Source organism: Malurus melanocephalus, unplaced genomic scaffold, assembly GCF_030028575.1.
Source record: "Malurus melanocephalus ecotype Western Australia unplaced genomic scaffold, MMel_1.1 scaffold_417, whole genome shotgun sequence".
NCBI lineage: Eukaryota > Metazoa > Chordata > Aves > Passeriformes > Maluridae > Malurus > Malurus melanocephalus.
In genome coordinates this window covers 179,151-194,695 of record NW_026623649.1, presented here as the reverse complement: position 1 = coordinate 194,695, position 15,545 = coordinate 179,151, and the positions used below count along the sequence as shown (strand labels likewise).

Sequence of the window (15,545 nt, the reverse complement as noted above, 5' to 3'; positions counted from 1 at the left end):
CCAGGTGACTCTGCCACMTCCCTGGRCAGCCCATTCCAGTGTCCAAAYACCTTTCCAATGAAAAGATTTCTCYTAATATTCAACCTAAACCACATCTGACACTGATTGAGATTCCATCCTCTCATCCTGTYGCTGTTTGCCTGGGAGAAGAGCCTGATCCCACCTGGTTACACCCTTGTGTCAGGTAGGATTTGGGGAAGGCCGGGTTGCAGCAGCTCCTTTCCACGGTCCCGATGCTGTGGAGTCATCCCACCCCTCATGTGGCAGCAAGTTCACCCTGTGAGCCCCCAGGATTCACAAGGCACCTTTTCCCACTCCAGCAAACCCTGGAGCCTTCCCTGTGTCCAGTTCTGAGCTCCTCAATACGAGAGGGACTTGAAGCTCCTGGAGCTGACCCAGTGGAGGGCAACAAGGATGATTAAGGGACTGGGGCATTCCATGAGGAAAGGCTGAGGGAGCAGAGCCAGCTCAGCCTCGGGAAGAGGCGATCTCAGTAATGTCTGCAGGGAGATGTCAGAGGACGGATCAGGCCCTTCTTGGCGGTGCAGAGCAACACAACAAGAAGCAAGGGGCAGAAACTGACGCACAGGAAGTAACATGAGAAAGAACATTCCTGTGCAGCGAGCGTGCACTGGAACAGACCGCCCGGAGCAGACGTGGAGTCTCCTTCACTGGAGATACCCCAGAACCGTCTGGACGCAATCCCGTGCCACGTGCKCTGGGACGACCCTGCTGGAGCTGGAAGTGCGACCAGTTGACCCACTGTGGACCCTTCCCACCTGAACCCTTCTGTGACTCCGCTCACGATCCCCACATCACCCGACTGACTCCGCTCACCTCCGGCGCCCCCTCCCCTCAGCCCGTCCCGCTCCCCTCAGCCCGTCCCGCTCCCCTCACAGCGCCCCCCGCCCTCTGCTCGCTCTCCTGCCCGCCCTCCGCGTCCCGCCTCAGGATTGGCTGTCCGCGGCAAGGCCCCGCCTCCCGCCGGCCGTGATTGGCCGGTTCTGCCCGCGCGGCGCTGCCATTGGCGGACGGGCGGCGGCGCTGCGGGTCGGGCCGCGCCGCGGGCGGGGAGCGTGGCCGGGCCGCTTTTGTTGCCGGGTCGGCGGCGAGAGGAGCGGGCGGGGAGCGCGGGGCCCGCGGACACCGGGGCCGTCGGGGAGCGGGGCCGGGCGGTGCGGCGCGGGCACGGCGGACGGCGGGGCCGGGCCCAGCGGCAGCCATGAGCGGCGGCGTGTACGGGGGAGGTGAGTCCGGCGCCGCCCTCCCCTCCCCCGCCCCGCAAGGCGGCGCGTGCGGCCCCGGCGGGCGCTTCCCGCCTCCCTCAGCCCGGCCCGGCGCTCCCGCGGCCCCTCCGTGTCCCACGCCTGAGGAGGAGGAGGAGGCGGCGGGCCTTGTTTATGTCCTTCGGGGCCCCGGGGTGCCTCCGCCGGGGACCGGTCGCACCGCGGCCTTGGCAGGATCAGAAATACCGTGATCCGGAGAAGATCCCCGCACTTTAGGAGCGGGTGTGGTTTCCCCGAGCCCCGCTGCACGCCCCCCGTGACCACTGTKCGTTTAGGACGGATTTCCTTTAGGATGTGCGGAGATCAGCGAGGATCGGGCCCACAGGGATGGGGCGCTTCGTGCCCTTGCCCCTTCCYTCACACAGTCGCTGTTTTCAATCCACCTGCCATATCCTCATCACTCCCGGGGCCTCTGGGCTCGCCTGGCTTCGTGTGACTGTTAAATTAGAACTTTTGGAAAGTTTTATCTTGCGATTCGTTTATCTACAAGTGGGTTTTCCTTCTGCTAAAATTCTTTGTTACACCGATCGGAGGGTTTTAAGTGCCCCAGTTAAAGCCTGTGTGCAGTTTTGCAATAGCTCTCTGGTAGCTGGAGTTCTGACTAGAGAAGTTTCTCCTTGCCTTGTACAAGATCCCTTGATTTACTTTTCTTCCTTTGTCAGTAAAGCAGGCAGTGGGCAGGGAAAGATCAGGGTTGCAGAAGTGGGTGATAACTATTCACTGTCTTTATTAACAATCTTTTCAGATGAAGTTGGGGCTCTGGTTTTTGACATTGGCTCGTACACAGTGAGAGCAGGCTATGCAGGCGAGGACTGCCCAAAGGTGAGAATCTGTGGCTCAACAGAAATTCCACATTAATTTATGCCTTAGGTCTTGTTTGGGAGTTACAACCCGTTTGAATACGTTGGGGTTTGTTCTGACTGTATTGTTTAAAGAAACCTCTGAATTTATGAGAAACACCAGCTTCAAAACACTATCAGTCCTCATACACTGCTTGCCTCTTGCCTTGCAGGTTGATTTTCCAACAGCCATTGGTGTGGTGCTAGAAAGGGACAATGGCAGCACTTTGATGGAGATAGATGGTGACAAAGGCAAACAAGGGGGCCCGACCTACTACATAGACACCAATGCCCTGAGAGTTCCAAGAGAAAATATGGAAGCAGTTTCACCTTTAAAGAATGGAATGAGTATGGTGCTCTGTCTTTTTCTACCTGATTTTAAAATACCATTGCCAGGCTGCAGGAAGTCATAGTCATGTAAACAGATATTATGTACAGSAACAGAGGCTGTAAGAACATACTCCTGGTTTGCAAATTGCATGGAGATGTGGTTGGTTTTCRCTGTTAGTGGACTTCCAGCATAATTCTTGAAGTCATGGTAGTTAGGGAAGAAGAGAATTCTGCAGAGCAGGTGTATGTCAGCTGAGGACAGCTTTTAACTAAAGAGCTTTATGCAGAAAAATAAATTGGAAAGCCTTTATGTGTTTATGAAATGAAGCAAGACTTAGAAGTAACTAATCTTTTTGTCTCAATGTTATTGCAGTCGAAGACTGGGATAGTTTCCAGGCAATTCTGGATCACACTTACAAGATGCATATTAAATCTGAAGCAAGTTTGCATCCYGTCCTTATGTCTGAAGCACCAGTGAGTAAAAGCAGCTGTGCATTTTGATAAGTCTTTTTGCTGACTCTGCACGTATTAGTCTTGGATAAGTCTGCTGCTGGCTTGTAGGTGACAAGTGTTAAAACTTAGCTGTAGAAATGATAATTTTAAAATATTTGGCCAGGTTCTGGAAAATGTCTTAAAAAAACCTCAATTGGAAATAGTTTGTATGAGTCGTATTAGAAAGTATTTACAATATGCTATTGTTTTTCACTTACTGAAAATAGTCAGAAGTTAAAAAAAGAAATTTTACTGCCTAGAATAAAAGGAAAAAGATGTTTGGATGTCTTATAGAGTACATTACACTTAATAAAATGCTGTAAAAAAATCTGTGGCTTTATTTAGTCTTACAACTAACATGGCACAGAATAATACTGATAATAGAGAAGTTTTAATTTTTCAGTTTTTGTTTCTGTAAGTGGTTCTGTAAGGCAGCTGAAGTGGATGAATACAGATTTCTGGGAAAATCTGTTCACAAGGTTTCTGTCATTTAATAATGCTCAGCATTTGAAGGGCAGACCTTGAARTCAGAGTAGAAAAGGTAGACATGCCATACACAAGTGATGCCTTTCTTTAATAAAATCTAATAAAAAGGATTTTCTTTTTCATCATTGCTTGTGTTGACTTGCATCTTGTGGAGTGTGGATGAATTTGCAATGGCTGTTTCATGTTTGATRGCTCAGTGGGTGTCTGAATAGAGACAATCCCATTGACAATTCTCCTGACAAACGTCATCTTTATTGGATAAAGCATCACATTTTCAGGAATGTGTTGAATATTTCAGATATATCCTRGCTTAATCACAACTGCAGTAGAACTGTAGAAAGATACTTTGGAAACTGGAAAGTCTGGATTTACTTTTCTTCCCACTGGGCAAGTTCCTTCATGTATCTTTACCCCTGTAAAAGGCAGGGTGCTTACTTTAGAGAGTTCTTTGGGAACCTGGCACTAGAAAAGCTGTAGAAGTGTAAAGAAATCCATTGTAACAGGAAAGCTGTGTAGCACTCTTGTTTGATAGATAAGCATTGCATGCACTACAAGCATGTCTTGTAGTATTACTGAAGTAACAAATGTTCTAAAGAAGTAAATTACTAGAAATCTGTTTCTGTAGAATTTTGATATTATTTAAATCTGTAGCTGCAATTTTTCTAATCACTTCTTTATTGTGTTAGTAGTCTATTAGTTTGCAAAGACATCTTCCTTTTGGTCACTTATTTGTGGTTTGGATTTTTTATTTTTTAGTGGAATACCAGAGCAAAGCGTGAAAAACTGACRGAATTGATGTTTGAACACTACAACATCCCAGCTTTTTTCTTGTGTAAAACTGCAGTTCTGACAGCGTATCCTTCAAAATGTTTCACTGCATGGTTTTATTTGCCCCATCCCCCGAGGAAATTATGGTAAACTTTTTCCAAGCAATTCCAAGTATAACAGCATGTCTAACTTTCTTCAAATTGAGTTTTTCCACAAACATCCAAAGAGGAAGTAAACAAATTCCGTTTCTGAACTTCAAGGCATTAGAGCTCATTTTTGAAGTTCTCCTAGCCTTTGTCCTTGGGGGACAAGTATTTTTTTTCGTATTATTTCTGTTTTTATTTCCATTGTGTACTATGAATAAGAACATTACAGACTCGAAATGGTGGTGTCCATGCTACTACAGTAATTAGAGCTTAAAGTTTTCATAGCCTTAAGGAGAGTATTTGTAATTATTTTTAATTAATAATAAYATATTTTCACCTTCAGAGTGTAAATGAGTTGGATGCACTTAGAATTTGCTCCATAGAAGTGAAGTTTTACCCTGGTACTTCCAAAGCTTGAGATCACTGATAGAAGTTAAATTCTCCTCTATCTATGAGGTGGACCTCACAKAAAGGTAGCACACTCTAGAATAAACGACAAATCCTTTTGTAGAGCCAATAACATGTTGAGGTCCTCATTTCTTGTTATGATCTAATTGTATGGCAACATTTTTTTTCTAAAGTGAAAACTATTTTCCTTAATCGTTTTGTSTAGTTTTGCTAATGGGAGATCTACAGGTCTCATCTTGGATAGTGGAGCAACACACACCACTGCTATTCCAGTGCATGATGGATATGTACTTCAGCAAGGTATAAACTTTCATGGGTAACAGCTTTGCAATAGGTCAAATTAACTTGATTTCTGCTTGGACACTTTTGTTACTGCTTTTACATCTGTGTGTCCCTTAAAAAAGAAAAAAAACACTAATAGTGTTCACTGACAAATAGCTGGGACAGGCTGTTCATAATATGGATACTTTCCAGGTTAATTGTTTTGGTTTTTATTTTGGATCTTCTCTTTGCCCTCTAGGTATTGTAAAATCACCACTTGCAGGAGACTTTATTACGATGCAGTGCCGGGARTTGTTTCAGGAAATGAACATAGAGATAATTCCTCCATATATGATTGCTTCAAAGGTGGGAAAGTAACTTTATTTATTAAGTGTTTTCTTGGGGAGGGTCTTTAATGTTTACCTGATGATTGTGTACCCTACAATCTCAGGAGGCAGTTCGTGAGGGGTCACCAGCAAATTGGAAGAGAAAAGAGAAGTTGCCCCAGGTCACCAGGTCTTGGCACAACTACATGTGTAATGTAAGTAGGTCATTCCTCCTGCTCTCACCTGCCCTGAGTGTTCCATAAATAAGTTTTGTTTGCAAGGATACTGAGGTTTTCTCTTGAAGAACTAAAAAATCTTTAGTAAGGCAGTACCAATTCTATAAATTATGTAAAATTGAAGACTATAATTTATATAATCATGTTATTTTTAACTCCACAGTGTGTCATTCAGGACTTCCAAGCTTCTGTCCTCCAAGTATCAGATTCAACCTATGATGAGCAGTACGTTATTTTCTTCTTTCTTGTAAAATCAATTACCAGTTGTTCATGGGGTGCTCAGCCTKTTCATTGCTGTTGGCTTGTTTGGTTATGGAAGAAGCTGCTACCTAAAACCTGTTTATTTATGAAAGTATGAATATTGTGTAAATCCAGGTGATAGTTTTTTGTTTAACATTCTAAGATGAGATCATAATGTTATTGGAAATGCAAGTGGTATGAATCACAATATTTCTGTTGGAACTGTAGTTTATAATGCTGCCTAGATAACATGATCTCCTGTTTAGAGAGCACTTCAATGTGTTGCTTTCTGCCTGATGCTCCAGGGTAGCAGCACAGATGCCAACAGTTCATTACGAGTTCCCCAATGGCTACAACTGTGACTTTGGTGCTGAGCGCCTGAAAATTCCTGAGGGATTGTTTGAYCCTTCCAATGTAAAGGTAAAACCACGGTGATAGCTGTGATTGGAGGGCTTTACATGACTAGGTTATCACTTGGCTTCCTTGTGGATAATGTTTTTAATTTCATTATTGGGATGTATTTGCACCGTGGGGGTCTTCTGTGGAATTTGCCTGTCTTGAATTATGTCTGGTTGAGGGCAGAATGAAATGTTCAAAATGGGTGGTGATGAGCTGATTGGGAAAAATAGGAATATTTTTGTTCCTTCCCTAACAAAATGCGTAGCTTCCTCTCTAGCAATACTTGTAAATTCAACTAATTCAGGACTTTTTTTTATGCCTTGCTCTTTTGAATCAATGATGTGTAGATTSCTAATCTTCCTTGCAGGGTTTATCTGGTAACACGATGCTGGGTGTGAGCCACGTTGTCACAACAAGCGTTGGAATGTGTGATATAGACATCAGGCCGGTAAGTGTTAGTCAGCCAGGCAGTATTTTAAGGCATAGATATTTTTGTGCTGATGCATGTTTTTGGGRCTAGAACAGCAACAGTGAAGAAGTGTGGATTTCCTAGGATAATGATAAATCCATTAGAATAATTCTGTAAGTATTATTGTAGGGATATGTACCAGTAGTATTTTGTCTTACAAAATGCTAAATCAAGATCTTTTACATAGTGTTTCTACACATATTTAAAGATCAAATGTGCAGATTTTGTGGCTGGCACTACATAATTTTATCTTGGACTGGCTTCAGATAACAATTTTATGTTTCTAACTTTGAGTGTTATCTTCAGATTTTTAGGCATCATTATATTTAGAACATACATAGAATTTATAAAGAGTAGAAGGAAGAGATGAAGTTTTAAAGGAAAATTTTATTTTTAAAACTATGTTCTGTCTTTCTCAGGTGTCAGTGATACAGACTATATGGGACTTGTTTCAAAAATTTTTTCTGTTAACCAGCATGTGAGGAGGGTTGAGTGGTCTGTGCCATGGTGTGTGTTCACCAATTGCAGCTTTACAGAGATAGAACTGGGTCAGGGCTGTGGGGTTTTCTTTTATGGTTATAAAAGAAAATATGAAAACCATATGGTTTTATGGTTTTCAGCTTTATGAAAACCAACATTTTGTATACGTGGGAGATCTGTAAGTTGCTCTGTAGGTTCCATAGTAGCAACTGTTCCGTGAAATCATTTAGAATCATTAATCGTATGGCTTCTGTCTTTCTTTTATAGTTTTGTGTTAAGCTGTCTTGCAATATTTTTTAAGTGATTAAACAATTGAAYTGGGGRAGKCMATACTGTTGGCATCRAGTGATRTATCATTKCTGTTGACTGTGCATACTCATGTGCCACCCCTTTCTATTGTTAAAACTGTTTTCAGAATGATTGCAGAGTTAATACTSTAGGATGTTTTTTCTCTTTTTAGGGTCTCTATGGCAGTGTGATTGTAGCAGGAGGAAACACTCTAATACAGAGTTTCACAGACAGATTGAACAGGGAGCTGTCTCAGAAGACTCCACCGGTAAAACAACTCTTTCCATTACTGCACTGAGTACTTAACATTTTGCTTTCCTGCCACATAAATACACAAGGATATCATAGCTTTGACTTCATTAGGAGCCTGACAGCTGAACAGATTTCTGCAGGGTTAAGAAACSTTCCTCTCTAAAGAAAAGAAAGAATCCTTGAAGAGTTTTTATACAGAAAAAATTCCAATATACCTTGAATATTTTACTGCTTCACTCTTGGTTTCAGATTGTGATCCTAAATTCTGTAATTGTCCCCAAGCAACAGTCAGGATTTCCCTTGATGGTCTCTCTTCTGAAGTRTTGCTGACTAACTTGAGGCACATTCACTTGTTCTGCCTGAGGTCTTGTCACTTAATTGTGGCAATTCTTTTTCCTCAATTCTGCAGACACCTCAGATCATCAGGTTTTGTCTRTAACATTCTTACATATATTTCTGTAATTACTTGATGTCAAAAAAACCATTGATACCCTTACACTTGTGAGTAGAGATAGCTTATGATATTTCTTGAATTTTAGTATTCAAGTAAAAATGTTCTGCTGGTGACAACTCTGACATGATGAATGTTAGGAGAAACTGAGAAAGGTGTTCACTTCTTATAATAGCTGAGGAGGAATCCATTGAAATTCAAAGATTTTATTTCTGCAAGGCATTTTGAAAGCAAAAGGAATGAATGGGTCCAAAAAAGACTATGAATTAAGTCTAGTAACATTAGTTGWTTTAGTTTCAGTGCAGTTTTGGAGATGACAGTATGCACTGTGAGATGATTGCTCTCCACCTTTCCCATTCCTTGCCTTAAGCATTTGTTGCTGCTCCCTGTTGGGAGACAAAGAAAAAGCCACCACCTTTCCTGTTCCACTGTGGCTGGAATTTTTGAATTCTCAATACAAGGCAGATGGAGCAGTATTGCAAGTGTAATGAAATGGATCTTTTTTCACCTGCATGTTGACATATTCACCAGATTGCTCAGGCTTCTTGTCCCTGAAGGTCACCAGCTGACAGTTTGTCTGATTGTTTGGTTTTGGCTCCGTTTCTGTGCAGAGCATGCGCCTGAAGTTGATAGCGAACAACACGACTGTGGAGCGGAGGTTCAGCTCGTGGATTGGGGGCTCCATTTTGGCTTCTTTGGTTAGTAAACCTGTGTTACTGTGCTAAACAGCACTGTCACCCAGAAATCTGATTGCCCAAAAGTGTGTGTGGCAGAGTTTGTGTATATAATCATAATCTTGTCTGTCCTCATGGTGAAGAGAATGTTCAAAAAGAGACATGAGCAGTTCCAGTGACAAAAATATCCTGCCACGTTCTCCCATTTTTAATGGCAACATACAAACTTGAAATACAGTCTAGAGAAATTGCATGTGTCTTGTAGACCTTGAAAGTATCAAACCCGTTTCTGCATCATATTCCTGAGTTTAGGGTTATAAGTTACTGAGTACTGAAATGGTTTGTAGGGGTTAATTTATCATCATGGGCAAGGGAAACTGAAATCAGCATTTGGTACTGCACTTCCTGTCTTGAGTTTAATCCCTTGGCAATAAAAGTCAAGGAAGAGACAGTTAAGCAGATCWAGTCCTACTACCTCATTTAATGTAACAACTTGCTTGTTTCCTTCCTAGGAAAAGCTAATCATGTTTCAATTAATCTTCATTTGTTTTCTGACCAATTTTTTTATTGTGTGTTGGTTTTCTTTTTTTAAATTTATTTTTGTAGGGTACTTTCCAGCAGATGTGGATTTCTAAACAAGAATATGAAGAAGGAGGGAAACAGTGTGTAGAAAGAAAATGTCCTTAGACCTCTTACTGTGAAAACTGCTGCCTGCTCGGTGCTCCTTCTGTTTTATAGCTTTAGCATACTCAGGAATGGGATGGACTCTTTTTTGTAGAAAGTTTATATTGGGTTTTTTGCATAATTCAAGTTCCATTTTAACAAACCTTTAGAAATTGAGACCTAATTGGTACTATAATAGAAAACGGATGTTTACGTCCCTTGTAAAGCAATAATTCATGTAACAAGCATTTTATAATTTTGTATAAATGTCTATTTTCTCTAGTATCTTTTCCTGGGAACAGCTTTACAGGTTAGCTAATAGATAGAGGCATAACCTTGCAAATGCCTGTGCTTATTTATTAAATATTTCTTGTTTAATTTCTTGTCTATTTTCACATACTAGTCTTCCTTGCTGGTACTTTGGCCTTAAATTGCTCTTCTTTTTCTCTTAAAATAAAATTTGGTCTTTTATATTTGAGCAACCTTGTGAGTACTTGGCAGAGAAAGTTACTCAGCTGTTTTGAAAGTTGAAAGTTTGTATTCAGTGATCTATTTTAGTGTAAACTTTTACTGTCTCACAGAAGTGTTACATTCCAAGGAGTGAATGTTATATTAAGCACTGGTTTGCTAATTTTTTATTATGGAGCAGTTTCATTTCAGTAAGCAAGCAATGCTTTCCACCTGATGTCTGAGAATGTATTTAATGCCTTTGTGATGTAGGTGAGAAGCAAAACTTGTTCGAGACAGGGAAATTGAGACAAAGAATTGCCTCTCCAAGACTGGGAGCAGAGTCAGAAGCTTTCAGTGTGTGGCTTGACCCTGCTGCAGGGAGCTGGAGCAGCTGCTGTGTGACTCCCTCTGCCTCCCAGCAGGGTCTGTAAGTGCCTGTGTTTGCAGGGGGAAGGTGCACTCAGGGTCACAGGGAAGGGGATGACTTTATTTTTCAGCAGGAATTGGCTGTCAAGCTGCAGCTCAATGTTGCTTTTAAGCTTACTTTCATTTACAATGGTGTGATGGTCTGTTTTGGGACACAATGAAGTTTTGCTCCTTATCTCGAAAGCTGTGGAAAAACCAAATAGCATTTAACTGATCTAAAAAAAAAAAGTAAACTGTACTGCTACATTTTTGTATCCTAAAAGATCTTGTGGGTAAATAATTATGAGGCCTCTGTTTGAAAAGTTTCACATTACCTCCAAATAATAAAGTAATTTATCAAACCAGTCTGCTTTTGTTGTATCATAAGACTCGTGATTTGCTCGAGACAAAGTTGCTTGGTCCAGATTTTCAAAGCTATTGATAAACCCTGTTTCTCTTGCAAAATGGGGGAAACTGCAAAGTTACACCAAATGAACCAAGTCACCAGCTCTTGTCACTRTGGAAGAAAAACTGAGTCCATTTTGTTTTCAAGTGGAACATGGAACATAAACTGAACTTGGACCTCAGWACACTGCAGTGAGTGTTTTAAGCTTTCCTTCTGTGGCATGCTTAGATTTCATTATGCCAAATGAGCTATTACCTTCTGTGTATCTTTAAAAAAAAAACTGCAGTATAATACTAAGATCTGTAAATATTCCAGCAGCATAGGGAGAGCAAAACACTTCTGGAGGTTTTCTCACCTCTGGAAATATTCTGAGTTCAAACGGTGGGAATTTGGTGTGATGCAGGCCAGTGAAGGTCAATGGTAGAGACAGATGCTGAGGGGAAACTATTGGTTCCCTTGCAGTGTTTTACCAGGTTGTATTGCTGAGCACAATTGCTTCCTGAAAGACTGGTATTTGTGACTTTAGATATCTAGACCACTTCATGTGGAGGTTAAAAGCTTTCATTAAGTGAAAGATGAAGGTGTTTCCATCGACTAAAAGCAGCAGCAGTGCCTGCTTCAATTTCACAAAAGAATGTTGCAGTCTTCCTTCAAACATTTGCACTCTGTGTTTGTATTTGTCATAGAAATCTCGGCATCATGACTGCATTACTAAAATTTTCTATGATGAATATTTCATACTTTCTAAGAAGCCAGACTTCAAGCAGAGGAAAAAGGTTCTCTGGGCAGACTGAAGAGCCCATTTTCTAGTGCACTTACGCAGAATGCAAATACACCTTGGGTAGCTTACCTGTAAATTGGGGAAAATACTCAGAAAAAATMTATCAGAAAAATATGAGCAGGGAAAAGGCTCATGTGGGCTGCAGATGCCTTCATGTTTCTGTCTGGTTTTAATGGTTTAATTAAACGAGGTAAATATTACCGCTGCACTTGTTACTCTTAGCTGGCTCTCAGTGGCTGCTCTTCACTATTACTGATGGATGTCTCACTCTTGTAACAGCTGGCTAACAATTTGTTTCTGGAAATGTGAGAAATGGTATTGATTTAGGTACCAAAGCTACTTYTTAATTCCAGATCACAAGTTTAATTAAAGTCAAATGTATTAAAAACAAACAAAAAAAGATGGAGACCCTGGAATGCTCAGTGGAGTTGTTTGTGGTACCAGAACAYGATCCATGTTCCACAGACACTTGACCAACTGCTTGCAGTGCTCCTCTGGCATGTTACTGGCTCTGGGATTTCACAGCAAGGTGAGGGAACTTCCTTTCCAAGATCTTCTGCCTTGTCCTCTCCAGGTTTTGCTGCCTTGCTCTTTTCCGTAAGGCTTTTTCAAGTCTGAGTCTGAAACAGAGAAGTTGGTGTGGTTAATTTCCAGCCAGTTTGTGACCACCTTAATGAGCTCACCCCCCTAATAAATACAGGCTCTTGATGAACAACAGCTTCAGTACTCATTGGCTTTTGATAAGGAAAAAAGCTTGCAAAGCAAAGTTTTATCTTCTGCTTCTAAATTCTACAGAAATTCAGTCTTTGGAAGGATTTTTGGTAGTCTGCATTTGAAATTACTTTTACAGTGCAACTGMATAACCATGTCTCTTAGTAAGATGGGAACAGAAAAAAAAAAACAGAGCAAGCTGTGATTTAAAAAAAAAAGCCCAATTTTCAGTCTAGTAGCTGAAGAACAAAAGATTACTACTTTTTTTTTTTCCCTGTAAAGTGAAAGGACAGGAACAGATGAGAAAATAACTTCCAATGCTGAAGAAATCTTTTTACCTGATGAAGTGATTCACATGAGGTAAGTAATAGAATCTCTTCTTTCTGTGTTTCTTGTTCAAGTGCCATGGTATTGGCCACTCCTTGTAACTGTACCTGTTGGAGACAGATAAAAGTGATTACAGAAGGTACACATCATCTTCATTCTGGAATTCCACCAGCTCCTTTTGGTTTCAAGCACAGTGGTAAAGTGGTCTGGGAGATAATACCCACACACAAATTCTTATTTCCAGCTCTTGCTGGCTTAGTTTGTAACTGTATCTCCTGTATTCTATACAGTTTATGCATCCTTCCTTGATTAGACAAGGATTTTCTGGGGGAGAGCAACACTACAAGAGAAATTAATGCATTAAAAAAAAGGTTTTCCATACCAGAAGGTGCGTCCCAAGAAGTCGTGTCTCCACTCCCCAGGAACTGGCTTTTCATGGCCTGTTTGTAAAAGCCTCAAAGCAATCTCTCTTTCTCTAACAACCAAGTCTATATTTTTCATAGATGTTTCTACCTGGAAATGGTAAATAGTTTCAGGATGTGGCAACATTTAATCTTTCAGCAATTTTACTCAGGTATATTTTTATGCAGCATGAGCAAGTTACCTTTTCTAATCGTTCTGGACTTGGCATAGGCTTGCGCTGTCGTTTGGATTCTTGTTCTAAAGTTAAGAGCATGTTCCTTTCTTTCAGCAGGACATACCTAGATCAAAAAGCACAGTAATTGAAAAATAACTTCTGGATAGCTCAGCAGTTATTCACTTACTATCCTGTGGGATAGAGCACAGTACAATCAATCCTATATCCTGTTTACTTAGTTAGGAATAAAGAAGGCTTGGGAGGGAAGAGTTTAATACTAAGTTGTCTTAAACAATAGAGAGAGCCAGATTCTTCTTACATGTACACAGCAAAAGGACAAGACAGAACAAGGAAAAAGTTGTTCACAGTAATGATTAAGTTTAGCCTGGCAAAGGCTRCCTCAAAGACTTCCAAAATCTGAATAAATGCAGACCTGCTCAGTAATGGAGTGCCCCAGTCTGTCCAATCCAAACAACCCCCAGAGGGTTTGTACCAAACCTGAACCCTCTGAACAGGACAAAACTGCCCCACAGCCACCTGCAGTGCAGCTTCTGTGTTCTGAGCAGGGMCAGGACTGGGGCTGTTCCAATCCCAAAGCTGGCTTGAGCCTACAGATAAGAAGAGAAGATTCTTCACTAAAACCTCCTTACCAAAGTTTGTGCAAGTCTTCACTACTTTTGCCCCTTAGCTGCTTTATATTCCATGAATCTCCTGTAAAAAAAAAAAAAAAAAAAAAAAAAAGGCAAAAAAAACACCATTAATTTAATGGAACAAAGTTCTCTTATTCTGAAGAAAAACAGTGCTTCTATTAGGCTCACAGAACAAGGATCACTTTTAAAAAAATACTACTGCTTGGACATCTATCCTTGAGGATATTCAGCTTTGCTTTTAATATACAGAACTAAGAGGCAATTACATGTCACGTTTATTTGTATTTGTAAAAGGCTGGGAACAAGGAAAGTGTAAGATGAATCTCTACATTGAATTAGTTTTCTTCCATAGTACCTAAATTTCATCAAAGCACGTATCTTCTRGGATACACTCTCATTTCACAGCAAGGCAGACAATTTACAGCAAAACATTTTGCTGCACAATTACTATTTGCTTTCATAAATACTGACCACACACAGCAAAAATTGACAGGCATAAAGATGCACAAGTGATGCATGCACATACACATAGAAAATTAAGTTTTATGTAGCTATGAATACTCCCTATGATGCAAAAAAAACGGGTCAGATTTCAGCTCAAAGATCACTATCAGAAATGCTAAATATAACTCACCAGACTTTACACTTTTTTCCCCCCAGTTTCCTGGATCATCAAAAAACTCCTCCAGACCCTTCCGAGACACAGTCGTGTGCAGGAACTTCACCTGACGGAGGGGCTCAACTTTTGGTAGGTTCTTGTGGTACAGATTCAGCACCAGCCTGCATAAAAGTTAGAAGGAAAACTATGCATGGTAAGAAAAATAATATTCTGCTAAATTAGAACGTTTGTTTCATTCACAGGCATTAGAACGTTCATTCATTCAAAGGCACAGGTCCTACAGACAGACCACGGCCTGGGGTGAAAAGACAGGGGTTTGGTTAATTACAAAAATGTCATCTTAGTGTTTTCTTCTCCCCCTCATCTCATCTAATTATCAGTTTTTTTACTCGCAGAGAAAAATAATAATTAAGTATTAAGGAATAAATTTGAGCTATGCTGTACAAGAGTACATCACAGAACTTTTAGAACTGGGAAGGATCCCTAAAGATCATCCAGTCCAACAGCCCCACCAGGGCAGGGTCACCTGGAGCAGGTGACAGGAACGCATCCAGGCGGGTTTGGGGGAGAGGGAGAATTCACGGCCTCCCTCGTGGCCTCAATGGCAAAAACTCTGGCCACAAGGGAAAGCACAAAACCCACCCACGCTGGAAGCACCAGCACAATAACTGAGGATTCTAACAGGCACAGCTTCGTGCTGCCCTTACACGGAGCTGCAGCCCTCAGGCTGGCGGAGCCGGCACGGCCGGACACCAGGACACACGGACACACGGACACACGGACAGCCGCCTCCCGCCAAGGGCTCTCCTTCCTCCCGGGAACCGCGCCCGCCCACCCCGTGCCTGAGCCCGAGTCCCCCCGGCAGGATGCGTACCCGGGGAGTCCCGGCCGAGCCCGGGGCAGCCGGAGAGCGGCCGTGAAGCTCCGGCCCAGCGCGGCCATGGCAGCGGCCGCCGCCATCGCGCCGATCCCTCCCACAGCGCCGGGGCACGGGGCGGGAGCTGCCCTATTCCAAGATGGCACCATCCCGGCTTCACCCCGCGCTCCTCCGCGGCACATCAAGAACGGGAAAGGCTCCACCCTTTTCCAAGATGGCGCCTGCGCGGCTTCACCGAGTGCCCTCCC

The 15,545-nt window shown here is 42.1% G+C and overlaps 2 protein-coding genes across 2 annotated transcripts; one reads left to right on the top strand and one right to left on the bottom strand.

The window, feature by feature from the left end:
- The first annotated feature begins 1,153 nt into the window (after nucleotides 1-1,153).
- ACTL6A (actin like 6A) lies at nucleotides 1,154-9,967 on the top strand. The gene is made up of 14 exons (XM_057379692.1): nucleotides 1,154-1,247; nucleotides 2,032-2,108; nucleotides 2,299-2,473; nucleotides 2,829-2,929; nucleotides 4,190-4,287; nucleotides 4,961-5,055; nucleotides 5,276-5,382; nucleotides 5,468-5,557; nucleotides 5,742-5,803; nucleotides 6,124-6,238; nucleotides 6,585-6,665; nucleotides 7,627-7,722; nucleotides 8,769-8,855; nucleotides 9,438-9,967. The coding sequence occupies exons 1-14, from the start codon at nucleotides 1,223-1,225 to the stop codon at nucleotides 9,516-9,518; spliced, it is 1,290 nt and encodes a 429-aa protein (XP_057235675.1). The 5' UTR covers nucleotides 1,154-1,222; the 3' UTR covers nucleotides 9,519-9,967.
- MRPL47 (mitochondrial ribosomal protein L47) lies at nucleotides 9,437-15,423 on the bottom strand. The gene is made up of 7 exons (XM_057379693.1): nucleotides 15,295-15,423; nucleotides 14,436-14,581; nucleotides 13,802-13,862; nucleotides 13,179-13,275; nucleotides 12,957-13,087; nucleotides 12,586-12,681; nucleotides 9,437-12,156 (listed from the first exon to the last, which is right to left on the bottom strand). The coding sequence occupies exons 1-7, from the start codon at nucleotides 15,378-15,380 to the stop codon at nucleotides 12,039-12,041; spliced, it is 735 nt and encodes a 244-aa protein (XP_057235676.1). The 5' UTR covers nucleotides 15,381-15,423; the 3' UTR covers nucleotides 9,437-12,038.
- Between the last annotated feature and the right edge of the window lie 122 nt (nucleotides 15,424-15,545).

What these genes read in the sequence shown, in the direction of transcription:
- MRPL47 (XM_057379693.1), bottom strand. Translation starts at nt 15,380, where the DNA reads ATGGCGGCGGCCGCTGCCATGGCCGCGCTGGGCCGGAGCTTCACGGCC. An exon ending in GGAAAAAAGTGTAAAGTCTG is followed by an intron (nt 13,863 to 14,435) that starts GTGAGTTATATT and finishes TTTTTTTTACAG; the next exon opens with GAGATTCATGGAATATAAAG. An exon ending in GTCCAGAACGATTAGAAAAG is followed by an intron (nt 13,088 to 13,178) that starts GTAACTTGCTCA and finishes TACCATTTCCAG; the next exon opens with GTAGAAACATCTATGAAAAA.